The 24565-nt window shown below is 45.2% G+C and overlaps 1 protein-coding gene across 1 annotated transcript in view; it reads left to right on the plus strand.

Annotated features, from left to right (window-relative positions):
- Positions 1–21359, plus strand: part of LOC144596249 (uncharacterized) — a 127493-nt gene extending 106134 nt beyond the window's left edge. Inside the window, exons 24-33 of the mRNA XM_078404460.1 lie at positions 1113–1301; positions 4807–4995; positions 6590–6715; positions 9086–9274; positions 10449–10574; positions 12764–12952; positions 14156–14281; positions 16014–16202; positions 17541–17666; positions 21281–21359. Of these exons, the coding sequence (XP_078260586.1) occupies positions 1113–1301; positions 4807–4995; positions 6590–6715; positions 9086–9274; positions 10449–10574; positions 12764–12952; positions 14156–14281; positions 16014–16202; positions 17541–17666; positions 21281–21310 (1479 nt within the window). The 3' untranslated portion in view covers positions 21311–21359. The remainder of the gene's footprint in view (positions 1–1112; positions 1302–4806; positions 4996–6589; positions 6716–9085; positions 9275–10448; positions 10575–12763; positions 12953–14155; positions 14282–16013; positions 16203–17540; positions 17667–21280) is intronic.
- The last annotated feature ends 3206 nt before the right edge of the window (positions 21360–24565 follow it).

Below are 24565 nucleotides of genomic sequence, written 5' to 3' on the forward strand. Positions count from 1 at the left end.
ATATGTATCTACAGTAAATGCTTATGAAAAGTGATACAAGCTGAACTGTATACAAAAATGAATTTCACTGTACCTCGGTATATGTGACAAATAACGTACCATACCAAATGATATCTGCAAAAGAAGGGCAGTGAGCCACTTTCCCCACACGTATTATGACAGCTTTGTATATAACATTCACGTCAAGAGGAGGACATGGGGAACTGCAAATGCTGGTTTACAAAAAATAGAAACAAAATGCTGGAGTAACTCGGTTGTCAGATTGCATCTCTGGAAGGCAGGGAAAAGTGATTTTTCAAGTTGGGGCCTCTTCCTCAGACTGAGTGATTTGTGGGCAGGGTTACGCAGGATAGTTGAAGATGGTTGAAGGGAAGAAACTGCTCTGGAACACTGGAGATAGTCGTTCCCAGGCTCACAGGCCTTCTTTCCGATGGCAGCAGCGAGATGAGAGGGAATTTTGGATTTTTTTTTCCACCCAACTCAATTCAAACAGGCCATTAGCATTTTGTCATAAGAAATTGCAGATGCAAGTTTATACCTATAATATAAACAACATGCTGGAGTAACTTAGCGGGTCAGGGAACTCTGGAAATGCTGCCTGGACTGCTGAGTTACTCCAGCATTTTGTGTCTAACAATAGCTTCTTTTATTGGATCTTGCTGAAATCACAACTTTGGGACCTTTACCTCTTTGCCAACAACAGGCAGAAAATCTCAAAGCTGATTGACTTATTGTCACCTCAATACTGGAGATCGTATGACCAACAGTGTTCTGGTTATTTCTGCATGACCACAGGGAATAATACCCAGAGAGGGAGAGGTATCCCCTGGGTTATTTAAGCACAGAAACCATAACTAAAATTTGAGAATCACGTGTCAACAGATTAGTTATTCTATCCAAGAGACAACCTCTTCTCACCTTTATTAATGGAGATATTCATTAAAGGATCGGTTGTTCACATTTAGAGTTTCTTGCAAGGTAAGTGGTGAATCAGTTGTATGGCAGACATGAAGTAAATTTGTATTAATATGTAATTTCCAATGAAGAAACTTATATTTTCTGGGTTTACATTGTTCGGAATAGGAGATAATTTTTTTTTGTTTTGGTTCCAGAGAAAAGTAGCAGGATATCACACCATGGATTTTGGAGGAAACGAGCCTTCATTATCATCATTTTTGGATCAAAACATGTCAGCACCGCAGAGAGAAACTACAACGATCTCCAGGCCAGTATCAGAGCATCAGATCATCGGTGAGCTTCCCGAAACCGAGGCCACGTCTGAAGATGTCAATGGTCATTTGGTGCGTATATTTACTCATATCCTTAGTATGATTCTGACGCATTGCTTCCATTGGTGATGTCCAATATATTCTGGATCAGTCCACTGCCAGGATTTTCAACCAATATTGAAATTGTAATTAATAATTAAGGGAAACATCGTTCAAGTCCTGTATTTTCGAAAGTTAGCTTAACTGAGAGAGTCAGGCAGCACCTCTGCAAGACTTGGATAGGTCATGTTTCTGGTCAGGACCCTTGTTCAGACTGAATGTCGTAATGTGAGTTGGAAGCTGGAAAAGAGCTGGTGGTGAGATAAAGCTTGCCAAATTATATTTGGATGCAGGTGAGAGGGGTTTTGTTAGGCAGATGGGTGGCAAACGCAAGAGATAATGATGAGACAAAGGGGTATCAGACAAGAGGAGAAGAGAAATGAAATATGAAGCCAGTTCAAGTGTTACAGGTGTAAGAGGATGTGGGGGATGTACAAAAGGGGAACCATGACAATAGGAGAAAGGGACACGCATCTGCGGTGGGGGAACGGAGAGAGATAGAGAGAAAATGGGGGGAGGGAGGGAGGGGAGAGGAGTTTTGTTAGCTAAAATTTACTGTCCACACATTGGGTTGTAAGCTATCCAGGGTTGAAGAGATCTGTTCCTCCATTTTGTGTTTGGCCTCACTCTGGCCTTGCCCAGGAAGGAAAGATTGATATGGAAATGGGAAGAGGAGTTGGAATGGATTGCTACCGGGAGATACAACGGGCCTAAGTGGGTGGTCGCTTAGTCTGCGCTCAGTCTCGCTAATGTAGCAGAGGCCACATTGGAAGCACCGGATGCAGCATGTGAACTTTTGGTTCACCTGGATCAATGTGAGGGGGGAGGTGATTGGACAGGTGTTACATCTCATGCGGTTGCGGTGGAAAGTAGCTGGGGGATGGAGCTAATTGGGAGGGCATAGATGAGTGAACCATGGAGATGTGGAAGGAGTGGCCTCTATGTATAACAGAAAGGGGTGGACATGGGAGGATGTGGCTGGTGATTGAAATGTCAGAGGAGGAAGTAATGTCAGAGAAGGAAATGTTGGATGTTGGATACAGCGGCTGGTGAGGTGAAAAGTAGGGATCAGGGGAAATCTGCAGTGTAGGAAAGAACTGCAGAAGCAGGTTAAAACCGAAGATAGGCACAAAAAGTTGAAACTCAGCAGGACAGTCAACATCTCTGGAGAGAAGGAATTGGTGACGTTTTGGGTCAAAACCCTTCTCCGTTCTGAAGCGAGGATCTCGACCCGAAATGTTACCTATTCCTCCTCTCCAGAGATGCTGCCTGTCCCCTGAGTTATTCCATCTTTTTGTGTCTATCTAGGGGAAATTTATCCTTGTTGCAAATAGGCCAAGGGGGAACCAGAACTTAACTGTGCGAAACAGAAGTTAAAGGTGAGAGATCTATCTATGACAGCAGGGTGAAACCATCTTTACTGAAGAAAGAGGATGTCCTAGAGTGGATAGCCTCACCGTGGGACAAATGCAGCAGAGATGGAGCACTTGAGAGAGGGATGGCATCTTTGTAAAAGGCATTGTGAGAGACAATTTAGTCCAGATAATCTTCCCATTGTCCAACACAGGCACAGTCATCTCAAAACAATCAGAAGGATGAAGATGCAACATTCGTTGAGATTCCAGCAACTGATGAAGAGCAAGATATACTTAACAGAGGCTCCAAGCCAAAACACTCAAGTAGCAGTCAAAATGTAATTGGCATTTTTTTTTAAACTGGGGCACATCGTGAAGTTCATTGTGAAGAATGACTGGTTGAAAGAGAGTCAGGATCAAAGATTTTGGATATTCACCCGAGAATGGTGTTTGTTGTATGTTAACTTGATTTTGAGGTTGTTCCTCATTTGGTGAAGGTTGTGTTTCTTTGGTTGCCTCAGTCAAAGTGAAGGACAGTGAACTATCTTTGGAGATGCAGCCGCCGGCGTTGAGCCGAGCTCGACCGACCGCCAGCAGAACGAGGAGAGACGACGCACGCAAAACGGGAGGCCGGTTCATAGACCGAGGATCCGCCTGGAAGGGCCAGCTTGCCCGCCGGAGACTGGGGACTTGCCCGGTAGGCCCGACTCACCCGTCCCAGTGGTGGACCCGCGTCGCAGAACAGAAGTATGGGACACAGAGAAGTTACGGGTGAGGGATCTACCTACAACAGCAGGGTGAATCCATCGCACGGCCTCACCTGTGGAGTGGGCCGCTGGAGGCCATGCAGCTGCCTGGGGCTCGGCTGGACCGGCGTCACTCCAAGAGGCCGAGCACATGGACCAGATGCGACCTACAGCAGCGGAGGACACCAATGGCTACGCTTAGCCAGACCAAGCGTGCAACACCACCAGGACCATAGTCCTTCATGGTCAGATCAGGATCCCTGCACTTACAACAAATGGAACTTGAAAATGGCACCAAACTGGCGACTCCATTTACTGTCTCATTGTACTGCTGCTGTGCACTTGTACTGTACAAATAACGTACCATACCAAATGATATCTGCAAAAGAAGGGCAGTGAGCCACTTTCCCCACACGTATTATGACAGCTTTGTATATAACATTCACGTCAAGAGGAGGACATGGGGAACTGCAAATGCTGGTTTACAAAAAATAGAAACAAAATGCTGGAGTAACTCGGTTGTCAGATTGCATCTCTGGAAGGCAGGGAAAAGTGATTTTTCAAGTTGGGGCCTCTTCCTCAGACTGAGTGATTTGTGGGCAGGGTTACGCAGGATAGTTGAAGATGGTTGAAGGGAAGAAACTGCTCTGGAACACTGGAGATAGTCGTTCCCAGGCTCACAGGCCTTCTTTCCGATGGCAGCAGCGAGATGAGAGGGAATTTTGGATTTTTTTTTCCACCCAACTCAATTCAAACAGGCCATTAGCATTTTGTCATAAGAAATTGCAGATGCAAGTTTATACCTATAATATAAACAACATGCTGGAGTAACTTAGCGGGTCAGGGAACTCTGGAAATGCTGCCTGGACTGCTGAGTTACTCCAGCATTTTGTGTCTAACAATAGCTTCTTTTATTGGATCTTGCTGAAATCACAACTTTGGGACCTTTACCTCTTTGCCAACAACAGGCAGAAAATCTCAAAGCTGATTGACTTATTGTCACCTCAATACTGGAGATCGTATGACCAACAGTGTTCTGGTTATTTCTGCATGACCACAGGGAATAATACCCAGAGAGGGAGAGGTATCCCCTGGGTTATTTAAGCACAGAAACCATAACTAAAATTTGAGAATCACGTGTCAACAGATTAGTTATTCTATCCAAGAGACAACCTCTTCTCACCTTTATTAATGGAGATATTCATTAAAGGATCGGTTGTTCACATTTAGAGTTTCTTGCAAGGTAAGTGGTGAATCAGTTGTATGGCAGACATGAAGTAAATTTGTATTAATATGTAATTTCCAATGAAGAAACTTATATTTTCTGGGTTTACATTGTTCGGAATAGGAGATAATTTTTTTTTGTTTTGGTTCCAGAGAAAAGTAGCAGGATATCACACCATGGATTTTGGAGGAAACGAGCCTTCATTATCATCATTTTTGGATCAAAACATGTCAGCACCGCAGAGAGAAACTACAACGATCTCCAGGCCAGTATCAGAGCATCAGATCATCGGTGAGCTTCCCGAAACCGAGGCCACGTCTGAAGATGTCAATGGTCATTTGGTGCGTATATTTACTCATATCCTTAGTATGATTCTGACGCATTGCTTCCATTGGTGATGTCCAATATATTCTGGATCAGTCCACTGCCAGGATTTTCAAGCAATATTGAAATTGTAATTAATAATTAAGGGAAACATCGTTCAAGTCCTGTATTTTCGAAAGTTAGCTTAACTGAGAGAGTCAGGCAGCACCTCTGCAAGACTTGGATAGGTCATGTTTCTGGTCAGGACCCTTGTTCAGACTGAATGTCGTAATGTGAGTTGGAAGCTGGAAAAGAGCTGGTGGTGAGATAAAGCTTGCCAAATTATATTTGGATGCAGGTGAGAGGGGTTTTGTTAGGCAGATGGGTGGCAAACGCAAGAGATAATGATGAGACAAAGGGGTATCAGACAAGAGGAGAAGAGAAATGAAATATGAAGCCAGTTCAAGTGTTACAGGTGTAAGAGGATGTGGGGGATGTACAAAAGGGGAACCATGACAATAGGAGAAAGGGACACGCATCTGCGGTGGGGGAACGGAGAGAGATAGAGAGAAAATGGGGGGAGGGAGGGAGGGGAGAGGAGTTTTGTTAGCTAAAATTTACTGTCCACACATTGGGTTGTAAGCTATCCAGGGTTGAAGAGATCTGTTCCTCCATTTTGTGTTTGGCCTCACTCTGGCCTTGCCCAGGAAGGAAAGATTGATATGGAAATGGGAAGAGGAGTTGGAATGGATTGCTACCGGGAGATACAACGGGCCTAAGTGGGTGGTCGCTTAGTCTGCGCTCAGTCTCGCTAATGTAGCAGAGGCCACCTTGGAAGCACCGGATGCAGCATGTGAACTTTTGGTTCACCTGGATCAATGTGAGGGGGGAGGTGCTTGGACAGGTGTTACATCTCATGCGGTTGCGGTGGAAAGTAGCTGGGGGATGGAGCTAATTGGGAGGGCATAGATGAGTGAACCATGGAGATGTGGAAGGAGTGGCCTCTATGTATAACAGAAAGGGGTGGACATGGGAGGATGTGGCTGGTGATTGAAATGTCAGAGGAGGAAGTAATGTCAGAGAAGGAAATGTTGGATGTTGGATACAGCGGCTGGTGAGGTGAAAAGTAGGGATCAGGGGAAATCTGCAGTGTAGGAAAGAACTGCAGAAGCAGGTTAAAACCGAAGATAGGCACAAAAAGTTGAAACTCAGCAGGACAGTCAACATCTCTGGAGAGAAGGAATTGGTGACGTTTTGGGTCAAAACCCTTCTCCGTTCTGAAGCGAGGATCTCGACCCGAAATGTTACCTATTCCTCCTCTCCAGAGATGCTGCCTGTCCCCTGAGTTATTCCATCTTTTTGTGTCTATCTAGGGGAAATTTATCCTTGTTGCAAATAGGCCAAGGGGGAACCAGAACTTAACTGTGCGAAACAGAAGTTAAAGGTGAGAGATCTATCTATGACAGCAGGGTGAAACCATCTTTACTGAAGAAAGAGGATGTCCTAGAGTGGATAGCCTCACCGTGGGACAAATGCAGCAGAGATGGAGCACTTGAGAGAGGGATGGCATCTTTGTAAAAGGCATTGTGAGAGACAATTTAGTCCAGATAATCTTCCCATTGTCCAACACAGGCACAGTCATCTCAAAACAATCAGAAGGATGAAGATGCAACATTCGTTGAGATTCCAGCAACTGATGAAGAGCAAGATATACTTAACAGAGGCTCCAAGCCAAAACACTCAAGTAGCAGTCAAAATGTAATTGGCATTTTTTTTTAAACTGGGGCACATCGTGAAGTTCATTGTGAAGAATGACTGGTTGAAAGAGAGTCAGGATCAAAGATTTTGGATATTCACCCGAGAATGGTGTTTGTTGTATGTTAACTTGATTTTGAGGTTGTTCCTCATTTGGTGAAGGTTTTGTTTCTTTGGTTGCCTCAGTCAAAGTGAAGGACAGTGAACTATCTTTGGAGATGCAGCCGCCGGCGTTGAGCCGAGCTCGACCGACCGCCAGCAGAACGAGGAGAGACGACGCACGCAAAACGGGAGGCCGGTTCATAGACCGAGGATCCGCCTGGAAGGGCCAGCTTGCCCGCCGGAGACTGGGGACTTGCCCGGTAGGCCCGACTCACCCGTCCCAGTGGTGGACCCGCGTCGCAGAACAGAAGTATGGGACACAGAGAAGTTACGGGTGAGGGATCTACCTACAACAGCAGGGTGAATCCATCGCACGGCCTCACCTGTGGAGTGGGCCGCTGGAGGCCATGCAGCTGCCTGGGGCTCGGCTGGACCGGCGTCACTCCAAGAGGCCGAGCACATGGACCAGATGCGACCTACAGCAGCGGAGGACACCAATGGCTACGCTTAGCCAGACCAAGCGTGCAACACCACCAGGACCATAGTCCTTCATGGTCAGATCAGGATCCCTGCACTTACAACAAATGGAACTTGAAAATGGCACCAAACTGGCGACTCCATTTACTGTCTCATTGTACTGCTGCTGTGCACTTGTACTGTACCTGAGATGCTAATCTAATATGTATCTACAGTAAGTGCTTATGAAAAGTGATACGAGCTGAACTGTATACAAAAATGAATTTCACTGTACCTCAGTACATGTGACAAATAACGTACCATACCAAATGACCTGCAAAAGAAGTGCAGTGAGCCACTTTCCCCACACGTATTATGACAGCTTTGTATATAACATTCACATCAAGAGGAGGACATGGGGAACTGCAAATGCTGGTTTACAAAAAATACAAACAAAATGCTAGAGTAACTCGGTGGGTCAGGCAGCATCTCTGGAAAGTAGGGATAAGTGATGTTTCGATTCAGAGCCTCTTGTTCAGACTAATTGATTTGTGGTTAGGGTCACGCAGGGTAGTTGAAGATGGTTGAAGAGAACAATCAGTTCAGCAACTTAGAGATAGTTGTTCCCAAGCTCTCAGACTTTCTTCCCAATGATAGCAGCGACATTAGAGGGATTTTCTGGCATTTTTCCACCAAACTCAATACAAACAGGACATTAGCTTCTTTATAATAAGAAGGAATTGCAGTTGCTGGTTTACACCCAAGATAGATACAACATGCTGGAGTAACTTAGCAAGTCAGGCAACTCCAGAGATGCTGCCTGACCCGCTGAGTTGCTCCAGCATTTTATGTCTAAAATTCGCTTATTTTATTGGATTGTGCTGAAATCACAACTTTGGGACCTTTGCCTCTTTGCCAACAACAGGCAGACAATCTCAAAGCTGATGGATATATAGTCAGGTCAATACTAGAGTTCAGATGGCCAACAGTGTTCTGGACATTTCTGCATGACCACAAGAAATAATATCCAGAGAGAGAGAGAGAGAGCGAGAGTGAGAGAGATCGAGAGAGAAAGCGAGAGAGAGAGATCGAGAGAGAGAGATCGAGAGAGTGAGAGAGATCGAGAGAGAGAGAGATCGAGAGAGAGACATCGAGAGAGAATCGAGAGAGGGAGATCGAGAGAGAGAGATCGAGAGAGAGAGAGATCGAAAGGGATCGTAAGAGAGAGAGAGAGAGAGAGAGATTGAAAGAGAGAATCGAGAGAGATCGAGACAGAGAGGTCGAGAGAGAGAGATCGAGAGAGAGAGATGGAGAGATCGAGCGAGAGAGAGATCGAGATCGAGAGAGATAGATTGAGATCGAGAGAGATAGAGATAGAGAGAGAGAGAGAGAGAGAGAGAGAGAGAGAGAGAGAGAGAGAGAGAGAGAGAGAGAGAGAGAGAGAGAGAGAGAGAGAGAGAGAGAGAGAGAGAGAGATAGATAGATAGAGAGACAGAGAGAGAGATAGAGAGATATCTCCCCTGGGTTATTTAAACAACATTGCACAGAAAACATGTCTAATATTTGAGAATCTTGTGTCAACAGATTAGCTATTCTATCCATGAGACAACATCTTCTCACCTTTATTAATGGAGATATTCATTAAAGGATCAGTTGTTCACATTTAGAGTTTCTTGGACAGTATGTGGTGAATCAGTTGTGTGGCAGACATGAAATTATTATTTTTTTAATTTGCAATTTACAATGCAGAAACTTATATTTGTTGGATTTACATTGATCAGAATAGGAGCTAATTTTTTGGGGTATTGATTCCAGACAAAATTAGCAAGACGTCACACTGTGGATTTTGGAAGAAACAACATTTCATTATCATCAGTTTTGGATCAAAACATGTCAGCATCCCAGAGAGAAACTACAACGATCTCCAGGCCAGTATCAGAGCATCAGATCATCAGTGAGCTTCCCGAAACTGAGGACACGTCTGAAGACGTCAATGGTCATTTGGTGCGTATATTTACTCATATCCCTAGTATGATTCTGACGCATTGCTTCCATTGGTGATGTCCAATATATTCTGGATCAGTCCACTGCCAGGATTTTCAAGCAATATTGAAAATGTAATTAGTAATTAAGGGAAACATCGTAAAAGTCCTGTATATCCGAAAGTCAGATTAACTGAGCGGGTCAGACAGCATCTCTGGAAGACTTGGATAGGTGATGTTTCTGGTCAGGACCCTCGTTCAGACTGAATATCGTAATGTGAGTTGGAAGCTGTAAAAGAGCTGGTGGTAAGAGGGGTTTTGTTAGGCAGATGGGTGGCAAAGGCAAGAGATAACGATGAGACAAAGGAGTATCAGACAAGAGGAGAAGAGAAGTGAAATATGAAGCCAGTGCAAGTGCTACAGGTGTAAGAGGATATGGGGATGGACAAACGGGGGGCCAGGACAATAGGAGAAATGGATGCGCATCTGCGGTGGGGGAACCGAGAGAGATGGGGAGAAAATAGGGGGAGGGTTAGGGAGGGAGGGAGGGGAGAGGAATTTTGTTAGCTAAGATTCACTGTTCACACATTGGGTTGTAAGCTACCCAGGGTAGATGAGATATGTTCCTCCATTTTGTGTTTGGCCTCGCTCTGGCCTCGCTCTGGCCTTGCCCAGAAAGGAAAGATTGGTATGGGAATGGGAAGAGGAGTTAGAATGGATTGTAACTGGGAAATACAGCGGGCCTAAATGGAGTGGTCGCTTAGTCTGCGCTCAGTATCGCCAATGTAGTGGAAGCCACATCGGAAGCACAGATGCAGCATGTGAACTTCTGGTTCACCTGGATCAATGTGAGGGGGGAGCAGATGTAGGTTTAAACAGAAGATAGGCACAAAAAGTTGTAGTAACTCAGAGGGTCAGGCAGCATCTCTGGAGAGAAGGAATGGGTAACGTTTCGGGTCAAAACCCTTCTCCGTTCTGAAGCGAGAGTCTCGACCCGAAACGTCTCCCATTCCACTCCAGTTATGCTGCCTGTCCCCCTGAGTTATTCCAGCTTTTTGTGTCTATCTAGGGGAAATCTATCCTTGTTGCAAATAGGGCAAGGGGGAACCAGAACTTAACTGTGCGAAACAGCATCTTTGTAAGAGGCATTGTGAGTGACAATTTAGTCCAGATAATCTTCCCATTGTCCAACACAGGCACAGTCATCTCAAAACAATCAGAAGGATGAAGATGCAACATTCGTTGAGATTCCAGCAACTGAAGCAGAGCAAGATATACTTAACAGAGGCTCCAAGCCAAAACACTCAAGCAGCAGTCAAAAGGTAATTGGCATTTTTTTTTTAACTGGGGCACATCGTGAAGTTCATTGTGAAGAAGGACTGGTAGAAAGAGAGTCGGGATCAAAGATTTTGGATATTCACCCGAGAATAGTGCTAACTTGATTTTGAGGTTGTTCCTTATTTGGTGAAGGTTGTGTTTCTTTGGTTGCCTCAGTCAAAGTGAAGGACAGTGAACTATCTTTGAAGATGCAGCCGCCGGCGTTGAGCCGAGCTCGACCGGCCGCCAGCAGAACGGCCGGAGAGACGCCGCACGCGAAACGGGAGGACAGCTCATAGAACAGAAGTATGGGACACAGAGAAGTTACGGGTGAGGGATCTACCTACAACAGCAGGGTGAATCCATCGCACGGCCTCACCTGTGGAGTGGGCCGCTGGAGGCCATGCAGCTGCCTGGGGCTCGGCTGGACCGGCGTCACTCCAAGAGGCCGAGCACGTGGACCAGACGCGACCTACAGCAGCGGAGGACACCAACGGCTATGCTTAGCCAGACCAAGCGTGCAACACCACCAGGACCATAGACCTTCATGGTCAGATCAGGATCCCTGCACTTACAACAAATGGAACTTGAAAATGGCACCAAACTGGCGACTACATTTACTGTCTCATTGTACTGCTGCTGTGCACTTGTACTGTACCTGAGATGCTAATCTAATATGTATCTACAGTAAGTGCTTATGAAAAGTGATACGAGCTGAACTGTATACAAAAATGAATTTCACTGTACCTTTGTACGTGTGTCAAATAACGTACCATACCAAATGAAATCTGCAAAAGAAGTGCAGTGAGCCACTTTCCCCACACGTATTATGACAGCTCTATATGTAACATTCACGTCAAGAGGAGGACATGGGGAACTGCAAATGCTGGTTTATAAAAAACAGAAACAAAATGCTGGAGTAACTCGGTGGGTCAGGCAGCATCTCTGGAAAGTAGGGATAAGTGATGTTTCAATTCAGAGCCTCTTGTTCAGACTGAGTGATTTGTGGTTAGGGTCACGCAGGGTAGTTGAAGATGGTTGAAGAGAAGAATCAGTTCAGGAACTTGGAGATAGTTGTTCCCAACCTCTCAGACCTTCTTCCCAATGATAGCAGCGAGATTAGAGGGATTTGTCTGGGATCTTTCCACCGAACTCAATACAAACAGGACATTAGCTTCTTTATAATAAGAAGGAATTGCAGTTGCTGGTTTACACCTAAGATAGATACAACATGCTGGAGTAACTTAGCAAGTCAGGCAACTCCAGAGATGCTGCCTGACCCGCTGAGTTGCTCCAGCATTTTATGTCTAAAATTCGCTTATTTTATTGGATCGTGCTGAAATCACAACTTTGGGACCTTTGCCTCTTTGCCAACAACAGGCAGACAATCTCAAAGCTGATGGATATATAGTCAGGTCAATACTGGAGTTCAGATGGCCAACAGTGTTCTGGACATTTCTGCATAACCACAAGAAATAATATCCAGAGAGAGAGTGAGAGAGAGAAAGTGAGAGAGATCGAGAGAGAATCGATAGAGGGAGATCGAGAGAGAGAGATCGAGAGAGATCGAGAGATCGAGAGAGGGAGAGATCGAGAGAGAGACATCGAGAGAGAATCGAGAGAGGGAGATCGAGAGAGAGATCGAGAGAGAGAGAGATCGAAAGGGATCGAAAGAGAGAGAGAGAGAGATAGATTGAAAGAGAGAATCGAGAGAGATCGAGACAGAGAGAGGTCGAGAGAGAGAGATTGAGAGAGAGAGATCGAGAGATCGAGCGAGAGAGAGATCAATGGATCGAGAGAGATAGATCGAGATCGAGAGAGATAGAGATAGAGATAGAGCGAGAGAGAGAGAGAGATAGATAGAGAGACAGAGAGAGAGATAGAGAGATATCTCCCCTGGGTTATTTAAACAACTTCATTGCACAGAAAACATGTCTAATATTTGAGAATCCTGTGTCAACAGATTAGCTATTCTATCCATGAAACAACATCTTCTCACCTTTATTAATGGAGATATTCATTAAAGGATCAGTTGTTCACATTTAGAGTTTCTTGCACGGTATGTGGTGAATCAGTTGTGTGGCAGACATGAAATTATTATTTTTTTAATTTGCAATTTACAATGCAGAAACTTATATTTGTTGGATTTACATTGATCAGAAGAGGAGCTAATTTTTTTGGATATTGATTCCAGACAAAATTAGCAAGACGTCACACTGTGGATTTTGGAAGAAACAACATTTCATTATCATCAGTTTTGGATCAAAACATGTCAGCATCCCAGAGAGAAACTACAACGATCTCCAGGCCAGTATCAGAGCATCAGATCATCAGTGAGCTTCCCGAAACTGAGGACACGTCTGAAGACGTCAATGGTCATTTGGTGCGTATATTTACTCATATCCCTAGTATGATTCTGACGCATTGCTTCCATTGGTGATGTCCAATATATTCTGGATCAGTCCACTGCCAGGATTTTCAAGCAATATTGAAACTGTAATTAGTAATTAAGGGAAACATCGTAAAAGTCCTGTATATCCGAAAGTCAGATTAACTGAGCGGGTCAGACAGCATCTCTGGAAGACTTGGATAGGTGATGTTTCTGGTCAGGACCTTCGTTCAGACTGAATATCGTAATGTGAGTTGGAAGCTGTAAAAGAGCTGGTGGTGAGATAAAGCTTGCCAAATGGTAGTTGGATGCAGGTAAGAGGGGTTTTGTTAGGCAGATGGGTGGCAAAGGCAAGAGATAACGATGAGACAAAGGAGTATCAGACAAGAGGAGAAGAGAAGTGAAATATGAAGCCAGTGCAAGTGCTTCAGGTGTAAGAGGATGTGGGGATGGACAAACGGGGGGCCAGGACAATAGGAGAAATGGATGCGCATCTGTGGTGGGGGAACCGAGAGAGATGGGGAGAAAATAGGGGGAGGGTTAGGGAGGGAGGGAGGGAGGGGAGAGGAATTTTGTTAGCTAAGATTCACTGTTCACACATTGGGTTGTAAGCTACCCAGGGTAGATGAGATATGTTCCTCCATTTTGTGTTTGGCCTCGCTCTGGCCTTGCCCAGAAAGGAAAGATTGGTATGGGAATGGGAAGAGGAGTTAGAATGGATTGTAACTGGGAAATACAGCGGGCCTAAATGGAGTGGTCGCTTAGTCTGCGCTCAGTATCGCCAATGTAGTGGAAGCCACATCGGAAGCACAGATGCAGCATGTGAACTTCTGGTTCACCTGGATCAATGTGAGGGGGGAGCAGATGTAGGTTTAAACAGAAGATAGGCGCAAAAAGTTGTAGTAACTCAGAGGGACAGGCAGCATCTCTGGAGAGAAGGAATGGGTAACGTTTCGGGTCAAAACCCTTCTCCGTTCTGAAGCGAGAGTCTCGACCCGAAACGTCTCCCATTCCCCTCCAGTTATGCTGCCTGTCCCCCTGAGTTATTCCAGCTTTTTTTGTCTATCTAGGGGAAATCTATCCTTGTTGCAAATAGGGCAAGGGGGAACCAGAACTTAACTGTGCGAAACGGCATCTTTGTAAGAGGCATTGTGAGTGACAATTTAGTCCAGATAATCTTCCCATTGTCCAACACAGGCACAGTCATCTCAAAACAATCAGAAGGATGAAGATGCAACATTCGTTGAGATTCCAGCAACTGAAGCAGAGCAAGATATACTTAACAGAGGCTGCAAGCCAAAACACTCAAGCAGCAATCAAAAGGTAATTGGCATTTTTTTTTATAACTGGGGCACATCGTGAAGTTCATTGTGAAGAATGACTGGTAGAAAGAGAGTCAGGATCAAAGATTTTGGATATTCACCCGAGAATGGTGCTAACTTGATTTTGAGGTTGTTCCTTATTTGGTGAAGGTTGTGTTTCTTTGGTTGCCTCAGTCAAAGTGAAGGACAGTGAATTATCTTTGAAGATGCAGCCGCCGGCGTTGAGCCGAGCTCGACCGGCCGCCAGCAGAACGAGGAGAGAAGCCGCACGCGAAACGGGAGGACGGCTCATAGAACAGAAGTATGGGACACAGAGAAGTTACGGGTGAGGGATCTACCTACAACAGCAGGGTGAATCCATCGCATGGCCTCACCTGTGGAGTGGGCCGCTGGAGGCCATGCAGCTGCCTGGGGTTGGGCTGGACCGGCGTCACTCCAAGAGGCCGAGCACGTGGACCAGACGCGACCTACAGCAGCGGAGGACACCAACGGCTACGCTTAGCCAGACCAAGCGTGCAACACCACCAGGACCATAGTCCTTCATGGTCAGATCAGGATCCCTGCACTTACAACAAATGGAACTTGAAAATGGCACCAAACTGGCGACTACATTTACTGTCTCATTGTACTGCTGCTGTGCACTTGTACTGTACCTGAGATGCTAATCTAATATGTATCTACAGTAAGTGCTTATGAAAAGTGATACGAGCTGAACTGTATACAAAAATGAATTTCACTGTACCTTTGTACGTGTGTCAAATAACGTACCATACCAAATGAAATCTGCAAAAGAAGTGCAGTGAGCCACTTTCCCCACACGTATTATGACAGCTCTGTATGTAACATTCACGTCAAGAGGAGGACATAGGGAACTTCAAATGCTGGTTTACAAAAAATACAAACAAAATGCTGGAGTAACTCGGTGGGTCAGGCAGCATCTCTGGAAAGTAGGGATAAGTGATGTTTCAATTCAGAGCCTCTTGTTCAGACTGAGTGATTTGTGGTTAGGGTTACGCAGGGTAGTTGAAGATGGTTGAAGAGAAGAATCAGTTCAGGAACTTGGAGATAGTTGTTCCCAACCTCTCAGACCTTCTTCCCAATGATAGCAGCGAGATTAGAGGGATTTGTCTGGGATTTTTCCACCGAACTCAATACAAACAGAACATTAGCTTCTTTATAATAAGAAGGAATTGCAGTTGCTGGTTTACACCTAAGATAGATACAACATGCTGGAGTAACTTAGCAAGTCAGGCAACTCCAGAGATGCTGCCTGACCGGCTGAGTTGCTCCAGCATTTTATGTCTAAAATTAGCTTATTTTATTGGATCGTGCTGAAATCATATCTTTGAGACCTTTACCTCTTTGCCAACAACAGGCAGACAATCTCAAAGCTGATGGATATATAGTAACGTCAATACTGGAGTTCATATGACCAACAGTGTTCTGGACATTTCTGCATGACCACAAGAAATAATGTCCACAGAGAGAGAGATCGAGAGAGAGATTAGCTATTCTATCCATGAGACAACATCTTCTCACCTTTATTAATGGAGATATTCATTAAAGGATCAGTTGCTCACATTTAGAGTTTCTTGGACAGTATGTGGTGAATCAGTTGTGTGGCAGACATGAAATTATTATTTTTTTAATTTGCAATTTACAATGAAGAAACTTATATTTGTTGGGTTTACATTAATCAGAATAGGAGATAAATTTTTGGGTATTGATTCCAGGTAAAATTAGCAAGATGTCACACTGTGGATTGTGGAAGAAACAACATTTCATTATCATCAGTTTTGGATCAAAACATGTCAGCATCCCAGAGAGAAACTATAACCATCTCCAGACCAGTATCAGAGCATCAGATCATCAGTGAGCTTCCCGAAACTGAGGACACGTCTGAAGACGTCAATGGTCATTTGGTGCGTATATTTACTCATATCCCTAATATGATTCTGACGCATTGCTTCCATTGGTGATGTCCAATATATTCTGGATCAGTCCACTGCCAGGATTTTCAAGCAATATTGAAAATGTAATTAGTAATTAAGGGAAACATCGTAAAAGTCCTGTATATCCGAAAGTCAGATTAACTGAGCGGGTCAGGCAGCATCTCTGGAAGACTTGGATAGGTGATGTTTCTGGTCAGGACCCTCGTTCAGACTGAATATCGTAATGTGAGTTGGAAGCTGTAAAAGAGCTGGTGGTGAGATAAAGCTTGCCAAATGGTAGTTGGATGCAAGTGAGAGGGGTTTTGTTGGGCAGATGGGTGGCAAAGGCAAGAGATAACGATGAGACAAAGGAGTATCAGACAAGAAGAGAAGAGAAGTGAAATATGAAGCCAATGCAAGTGCTTCAGGTGTAAGAGGATGTGGGGATGGACAATCAGGGGGTCAGGACAATAGGAGAAATGGATGCGTATCTGCGGTGGGGGAACCGAGAGAGATGGGGAGAAAATAGGGGGAGGGTTAGGGAGGGAGGGAGGGAGGGAGGGGAGAGGAATTTTGTTAGCTAAGATTCACTGTTCACACATTGGGTTGTAAGCTACCCAGGGTAGATGAGATATGTTCCTCCATTTTGTGTTTGGCCTCACTCTGGCCTTGCCCAGAAAGGAAAGATTGGTATGGGAATGGGAAGAGGAGTTAGAATGCATTGTTACCGGGAGATACAGCGGGCCTAAGTGGAGTGGTCGCTTAGTCTGCGCTCAGTCTCGCCAATGTAGTGGAAGCCACATCGGAAGCACCGGATGCGGCATGTGAACTTCCGGTTCACCTGGATCAATGTGAGGGGGGAGCAGATGCATATTTAAACCGAAGATAGGCACAAGAAGTTGTAGTAACTCAGAGAGACAGGCATCATCTCTGGAGAGAAGGAATGGGACGTTTCAGGTCAAAACCCTTCTCCGTTCTGAAGCGAGGGTCTCGACCCCAAACGTCTCCCATTCCTCTCCAGAGATGCTGCCTGTCCCCTTGAGTTATTCCATCTTTTTGTGTCTATCTAGGGGAAATCTATCCTTGTTGCAAATAGGGCAAGGGGGAACCAGAACTTAACTGTGCGAAACAGAAGTTACAGGTGAGAGATCTATCTACGGCAGCAGGGTGAAACCATCTTTACTGAAGAAAGAGGATGTCCTAGAGTGGATAGCCTCACCGTGGGACAAATGTAGCAGAGATGGAGCACTTGAGAGAGGGATGGCATCTTTGTAAGAGGCATTGTGAGAGACAATTTAGTCCAGATAATCTTCCCATTGTCCAACACAGGCACAGTCATCTCAAAACAATCAGAAGGATGAAGATGCAACATTCGTTGAGACTCCAGCAACTGATGAAGAGCAAGATATACTTAACAGAGGCTCCAAGCCAAAACACTCAAGCAGCAATCAAAAGGTAATTGGCATTTTTTTTTAAACTGGGGCACATCGTGAAGTTCATTGTGAAGAACGACTGGTAGAAAGAGAGTCAGGATCAAAGATTTTGGATATTCACCCGATAATGGTGCTAACTTGATTTTGAGGTTGTTCCTTATTTGGTGAAGGTTGTGTTTCTTTGGTTGCCTCAGTCAAAGTGAAGGACAGTGAACTATCTTTGAAGATGCAGCCGCCGGCGTTGAGCCGAGCTCGACCGGCCGCCAGCAGAACGAGGAGAGACGCCGCACACGAAACGGGAGGACGGCTCATAGAACAGAAGTATGGGACACAGAGAAGTTACGGGTGAGGGATCTACCTACAACAGCAGGGTGAATCCATCACACGGCCTCATCTGTGGAGTGGGCCGCTGGAGGCCATGCAGCTGCCTGGGGCTCGGCTGGACCGGCGTCACTCCAAGAGGCCGAGCACATGGACCAGACGCGACCTACAGCAGCGGAGGACACCAACGGCTACGCTTAGCCAGACCAAGCGTGCAACACCACCAGGACCATAGACCTTCATGGTCAGATCAGGATCCCTGCACTTACAACAAATGGAACTTGAAAATGGCACCAAACTGGCGACTCCATTTACTGTCTCATTGTACTGCTGCTGTGCACTTGTACTGTACCTGAGATGCTAATCTAATATGTATTTACAGTAAGTGCTTATGAAAAGTGATACGAGCTGAACTGTATATAAAAATGAATTTCACTGTACCTTTGTACGTGTGTCAAATAACGTACCATACCAAATGAAATCTGCAAAAGAAGTGCAGTGAGCCACTTTCCCCACACGTATTATGACAGCTCTGTATGTAACATTCACGTCAAGAGGAGGACATAGGGAACTTCAAATGCTGGTTTACAAAAAATACAAACAAAATGCTGGAGTAACTCGGTGGGTCAGGCAGCATCTCTGGAAAGTAGGGATAAGTGATGTTTCAATTCAGAGCCTCTTGTTCAGACTGAGTGATTTGTGGTTAGGGTCACGCAGGGTAGTTGAAGATGGTTGAAGAGAAGAATCAGTTCAGGAACTTGGAGATAGTTGTTCCCAAGCTCTCAGACCTTCTTCCCAATGATAGCATCGAGATTAGATGGATTTGTCTGGGATTTTTCCACCAAACTCAATACAAACAGGACATTAGCTTCTTTATAATAAGAAGGAATTGCAGTTGCTTGTTTACACCTAAGATAGATACAACATGCTGGAGTAACTTAGCAAGTCAGGCAACTCCAGAGATGCTGCCTGACCCGCTGAGTTGCTCCAGCATTTTATGTCTAACATTAGCTTATTTTAGTGGATCGTGCTGAAATCATAACTTTGGGACCTTTACCTCTTTTGCCAACAACAGGCAGACAATCTCAAAGCCAAAGGATATATAGTCAGGTCAATACTGGAGATCAGATGGCCAACAGTGTTCCACAAGAAAAAAATATCCAGAGAGCGAGAGAGAGAGAGTGAGATAGAATAAAGAGAGAGAAAGAGAGAGAGAGATAGAGATCGAGAGAGCGAGATCGAGAGAGAGGCGAGAGAGGGATGGAGAGATGAGAGAGAGATGGAGAGAAAGAGATCGAGAGAGAGAGAGAGATGAGAGAAAGAGATCGAGATAGATGAGAGAGGAGAGAGATGAGAGAAGAGAAGAGAGAGAAGAGAGGAGAGAGAGAAGAGAGAGAGAGAGACGTAGACGAGAGAGAGAAGAGAGAGAGAGAAAGATCTGAGAGAGAGAGATAGACGAGATAGAGATGAGAGCAGAAGAGAGAGAGAGATCGAGATGAGAGAGAGATCAGGGAGAGAGAGAGATCGGGAGAGAGAGAGATCGGGTAGAGAGAGATCGGGAGAGAGAGTCGAGATCGAAGAGAGAGAGAGATCGAGAGAGATCGAGAGGGATGAAGACCGAGATGGAGATCGAGAGAGATGAGGATCGAGAGAGAGATGGAGATCGAGAGAGGGAGATCGAGGAGAGAGATCGAGAGAGGAGAGAGATCGAGAGTGAACAGAGAGGTAGAGATCGAGAGAGATCAAGATCGAGAGATCGAGAGAGAGAGAGAGAGAGAGAGATGAGTGAGAGAGATGATGAGAGAGATGAGAGAGGAGAGTAGAGAGAGAGAGAGAGAGAGAGAATCGAGAGAGAGATCGAGGAGAGTCAAGTCAAGTCAAGTCAATTTTATTTGTTATAGCACATTTTAAAAAGCAACCCACGTTGACCAAAGTGCTGTACATCTGATTAGGTACTCATTTTTTAAAAAATGAAAACATACAGTAGCACGCAAACAGTTCACAAGCGCCTCCTCAATGAGCCTCAAACGCTAGGGAGTAGAAATAGGTTTTGAGCCGGGACCTTAAAGGAGTCGATGGATGGGGGCAGTTCTGATGGAGGGAGAGGGGATGCTGGTTCCACAGTCTAGGAGCTGCAGACTGCAAAAGCGCGGTCACCCCTGAGCTTAAGCTCTAGACCGCAGGATAGTGAGTAGCCCCAAGTCGGCCGACCTGAGGGACCTTGGAGTTAGAGAGGTGGGTTAGAAGATTTTTGATGTGGGGGGGGAATGTCCATTTAGGGCTTTTATACGTGAATAGGAGGAGCTTGAAGTTGATTCTGTACCGTACAGGGAGCCAGTGGAGATGAGGCCAGAATCGGGTGTCGATGTGGTCCCTTTTTACAGGTACCCGTCAGGAGTCTCACTGCGGCGTTTTGGACCAGTTGCAGGCGGGACAGGGAAGAGATTGCTGATCCCAGTGTATAGGGAGTTGCAGTAGTCTAGGCGGGAGGAAATGAAAGCGTGAATGATTTTTTCTAGTGTCGTCGAATTGGAGGAAAGGTTTGATTTTAGCTATGGTTCCAAGTTGGAAAGAAGCTGGCTTTTACCACAGCGTTGACTTGCTTATCAAATTTTAATGCAGAGTCAAATATCATGCCGAGGTTTTTGACATGCGGTTTGACTAGGCAGGATAGACTTCCAAGACTGCCTGTTATCGATTTGATGGAGTCGGGTGCGAGGTGCCGAATAGGATGACCTCAGACTTGCTCTCATTTAATTGGAGGAAGTTCTGTGCCATCCAACATTTTATGTCCTCAAGGCAGTGTAAGAGGCCTGTTTAAATTTGACTGGTTGTTGGGTTTCAGAGAGAATCGAGAGAGAGAGATAGAGAGAGATAGAGAGAGACGAGATCGATGTCGAGAGAGAGAGAGGGATCGATTGAGGGAGAGAGAGATCGAGAGAGAGAAGGAGAAGAGATCGAGGGAAGAGAGAGAGAGATCGAAAGAGAGAGAGAGAGAGAGATAGATCTCCCCTGGGTTATTTAAAACAACTTCATTGCACAGAAAACGTGTCTAATATTTGAGAATCCCGTGTCAACAGATTAGCTATTCTATCCATGAGACAACATTCTTCTCACCTTTATTAATGAATATATTCATTAAAGGATCAGTTGTTCACATTTAGAGTTTCTTGCACGGTATGTGGTGAAATCAGTTGTGTGGCAGACATGAAATCATTATTTTTTAAATTTGCAATTTACAATGCAGAAACTTATATTTGTTGGGTTTACATTGATCAGAACAGGAGATAAATTTTTGGTGGTTGTTGATTCCAGACAAAATTAGCAAGACGTCACACTGTGTGATTTTGGAAGAAACAACATTTCATTATCATCAGTTTTGGATCAAAACATGTCAAGCATCCCAGAGAGGAAACTACAACGATCTCCAGGCCAGTATCACAGCATCAGATCATCAGTGAGCTTCCTGTAAACTGAGGACATGTCTGAAGATGTCAATGGTCATTTGTGTGCGTATATTATACTCATATCCCTAGTATGATTCTGACGCATTGCTTCCATTGGTGATGTCCAATATATTCAGGATCAGTCCACTGCCCAGGATTTTCAAGCAATACTGGAAATGTAATTAGTAATTAAGGGAAACATCGTAAAAGTCCTGTATATCCGAAAGGTCAGATTAACTGAGCGGAGCGGGTCAGGCAGCATCTCTGGAAAGACTTGGATAGGTGATGTTTCTGGTCAGGACTCTTGTTCAGACTGATATATCGTAATGTTGAGTTGGAAGCTGTAAAAGAGCAGGTGGTGAGATAAAGCTTGCCAAATGGTAGTTGGATGCAGGTGAGAGGGATTTTGTTAGGCAGATGGGTGGCAAAGGCAAGAGATAACGATGAGACAAGGAGGAGTATCAGACAAGAGGAAAAGGAGAAGTGAAATATGAAGCCAGTGCAAGTGCTTTCAGGTGTAAGAGGATGTGGGGGATGGACAATCGGGGGCGGTCAGGACAATAGGAGAAATGGATGCGCATCTGTGGTGGGGGAACCGAGAGAGATGGGGAGAAAATGGGGAGAGGGTTAGGGAGGGGAAGAGGGAGTTTTGTTAGCCAAGATTCACTGTTCACGACATTGGTTAAGCTACCCAGGGTAGAATGAGATATGTTCCTTCATTTTGTGTTTGGCCTCACTCTGGCCTTGCCCAGAAAGGAAAGATTGGTATGGGAATGGGAAGAGGAGTTAGAATGGATTGCAAACGGGAGATACAGCGGGCCTAAGTGAGTGGTCGCTTAGTCTGCGCTCAGTTCTCCCCAATGTAGTGGAAGCCACATCGGAAAGCACCGGATGCAGCATGTGAACTTCTGTTCACCTGGATCAATGTGAGGGGGGAGGTGCTTGGACAGGTGTTACATCTTCATGCGGTTGCGGTGGAAAGTAGCTGGTGGAGATGGAGCTAATTTGGGGAGGGCATAGATGAGTGAACCATGGAGATGTGAGAGGAGTGGCCTCTATGTAAAACAGAAAGGGGTGGACATGGGAGGATGTGGCTGATGATGAAAATGTCAGAGGAGGAAGTAATGTCAGAGAATTAAATGTTGGATATAGCGGCTGATGAGGTGAAAAGTAGGGATCGGGAAATCTGCAGTGTAGGAAGGAACTGCCAAGATGCAGTTTAAAACCGGAAGATAGGCACAAAAAGTTGTAGTAACTCAGCGGGACAGGCAACATCTCTGGAGAGAAGGAATGGTGTGACGTTTTGGGTCAAAACCCTTCTCCATTCTGAAGCGAGGGGCTCGACCCGAAACATCACCCATTCCTTCTCTCCAGAGATGCTGCCTGTCCCCCTGAGTTATTCCATCTTTTTGTTGTCTATCTTGGGGAAATCTATCCTTGTTGCAAATAGGCCAAGGGGGAACCAGAACTTAACTGTGCGAAAACAGAAGTTAAAGGTGAGAGATCTATCTATGACAGCAGGGTGAAACCATTCTTTACTGAAGAAAGAGGATGTCCTAGAGTGGATAGCCTCACCGTGGGACAAATGCAGCAGAGATGGAGCACTTGAGAGAGGGATGGCATCTTTGTAAGTGGCATTGTGAGAGACAATTTAGTCCAGATAATCTTCCCATTGTCCAACACAGGCACAGTCACCTCAAAACAATCAGAAGGATGAAGGATGCAACATTCTGTTGAGATTCCAGCAACTGATGAAGAGCAAGATATACTTAACAGAGGCTCCAAGCCAAAACACTCAAGCAGCAATCAAAAGGTAATTGGCATTTTTTTTTTTAAACTGGGGCACATCGTGAAGTTCATATGTGAAGAATGACTTGGTTGAAAGAGAGTCAGGATCAAAGATTTTGGATATTCACCCCGAGAATGGTGTTATTTGTAATGTTAACTTGATTTTGAGGTTTGTTCCTCATTTGGTGAAGGTTGTGTTTCTTTGGTTGCCTCAGTCAAAGTGATGGACAGTGAACTATCTTTTGGAGATGCAGCCGCCTGACGTTGAGCCGAAGCTCGACTCCGCTTGCCGCCAGCAGAACGAGGAGAGACAACGCACGCGAAACGATCGGAGGACGGCTCATAGAACAGAAGTATGGGACACAGAGAAATTACGGGTGAGGAGATCTACCCTACAACAGCAGGGTGAATCCATCACACGGCCTCACCTGTGGAATGGGCCGCTTGGAGGCCATGCAGCTGCCATGGGGCTCGGCTGGACCAGCGTCAATCCAAAGAGGCCGAGCACGTGTGGACCAGACGCGACCTACAGCAGCGGAGGAGGACACCAACGGCTACGCTTAGCCAGGACCAAGCCTGCAACACCACCAGGACCATAGACCTTCATGGTCAGATCAGGATCCCTGCACTTACAACAAATGGAACTTGAAAATGGCACCAAACTGGCGACTACATTTACTGTCTCATTGTTACTGCTGCTGTGCACTTGTACTGTACCTGAGATGCTAATCTAATAATGTATCTACAGTAAGTGCTTATGAAAGGTGATGCGAGCTGAACTGAATACAAAAATGGATTTCACTGTACCTCAGTACATGTGACAAATAACGTACCCATAACAAATGACACTTGCAAAAGAAGGGCAGTGAGCCACTTTCCTCCACACACGTATTTATGACAGCTTTGCTATATAACATTCACGTCAGAGAGGAGGACATGGGGAACTGCAAATGCCTGGTTTTACAAAAAAATACAAACAAAAATGCTGGAGTAAACTCGGTGGGTCAGGCAGCATCTCTGGAAAGTAGGGATAAGTGATGTTTCAATTCAGAGCCTCTTGTTCAGACTGAGTGATTTGTGGTTAGGGTCACGCAGGGTAGTTGAAGATGGTTGAAGAGAAGAATCAGTTCAGGAACTTGGAGATAGTTGTTACCAAGCTCTCAGACCTTCTTCCCAATGAGTAGCAGCGAGATATAGAGGGATTTGTCTGGATTTTCCACCAAACTCAATACAAACAGGAACATTAGCTTCTTTATAATACAGAAGGAATTGCAGTTGCTGGTTTACACCTAAGATAGAAACAACATGCTGCGAGTAACTTAGACAATAGACAATAGGTGCAGGAGCAGGCTCATTCAGGCCCTTC

This window comes from Rhinoraja longicauda, chromosome 8 (assembly GCF_053455715.1).
Source record: "Rhinoraja longicauda isolate Sanriku21f chromosome 8, sRhiLon1.1, whole genome shotgun sequence".
Taxonomy (NCBI): Eukaryota; Metazoa; Chordata; class Chondrichthyes; order Rajiformes; family Arhynchobatidae; genus Rhinoraja; species Rhinoraja longicauda.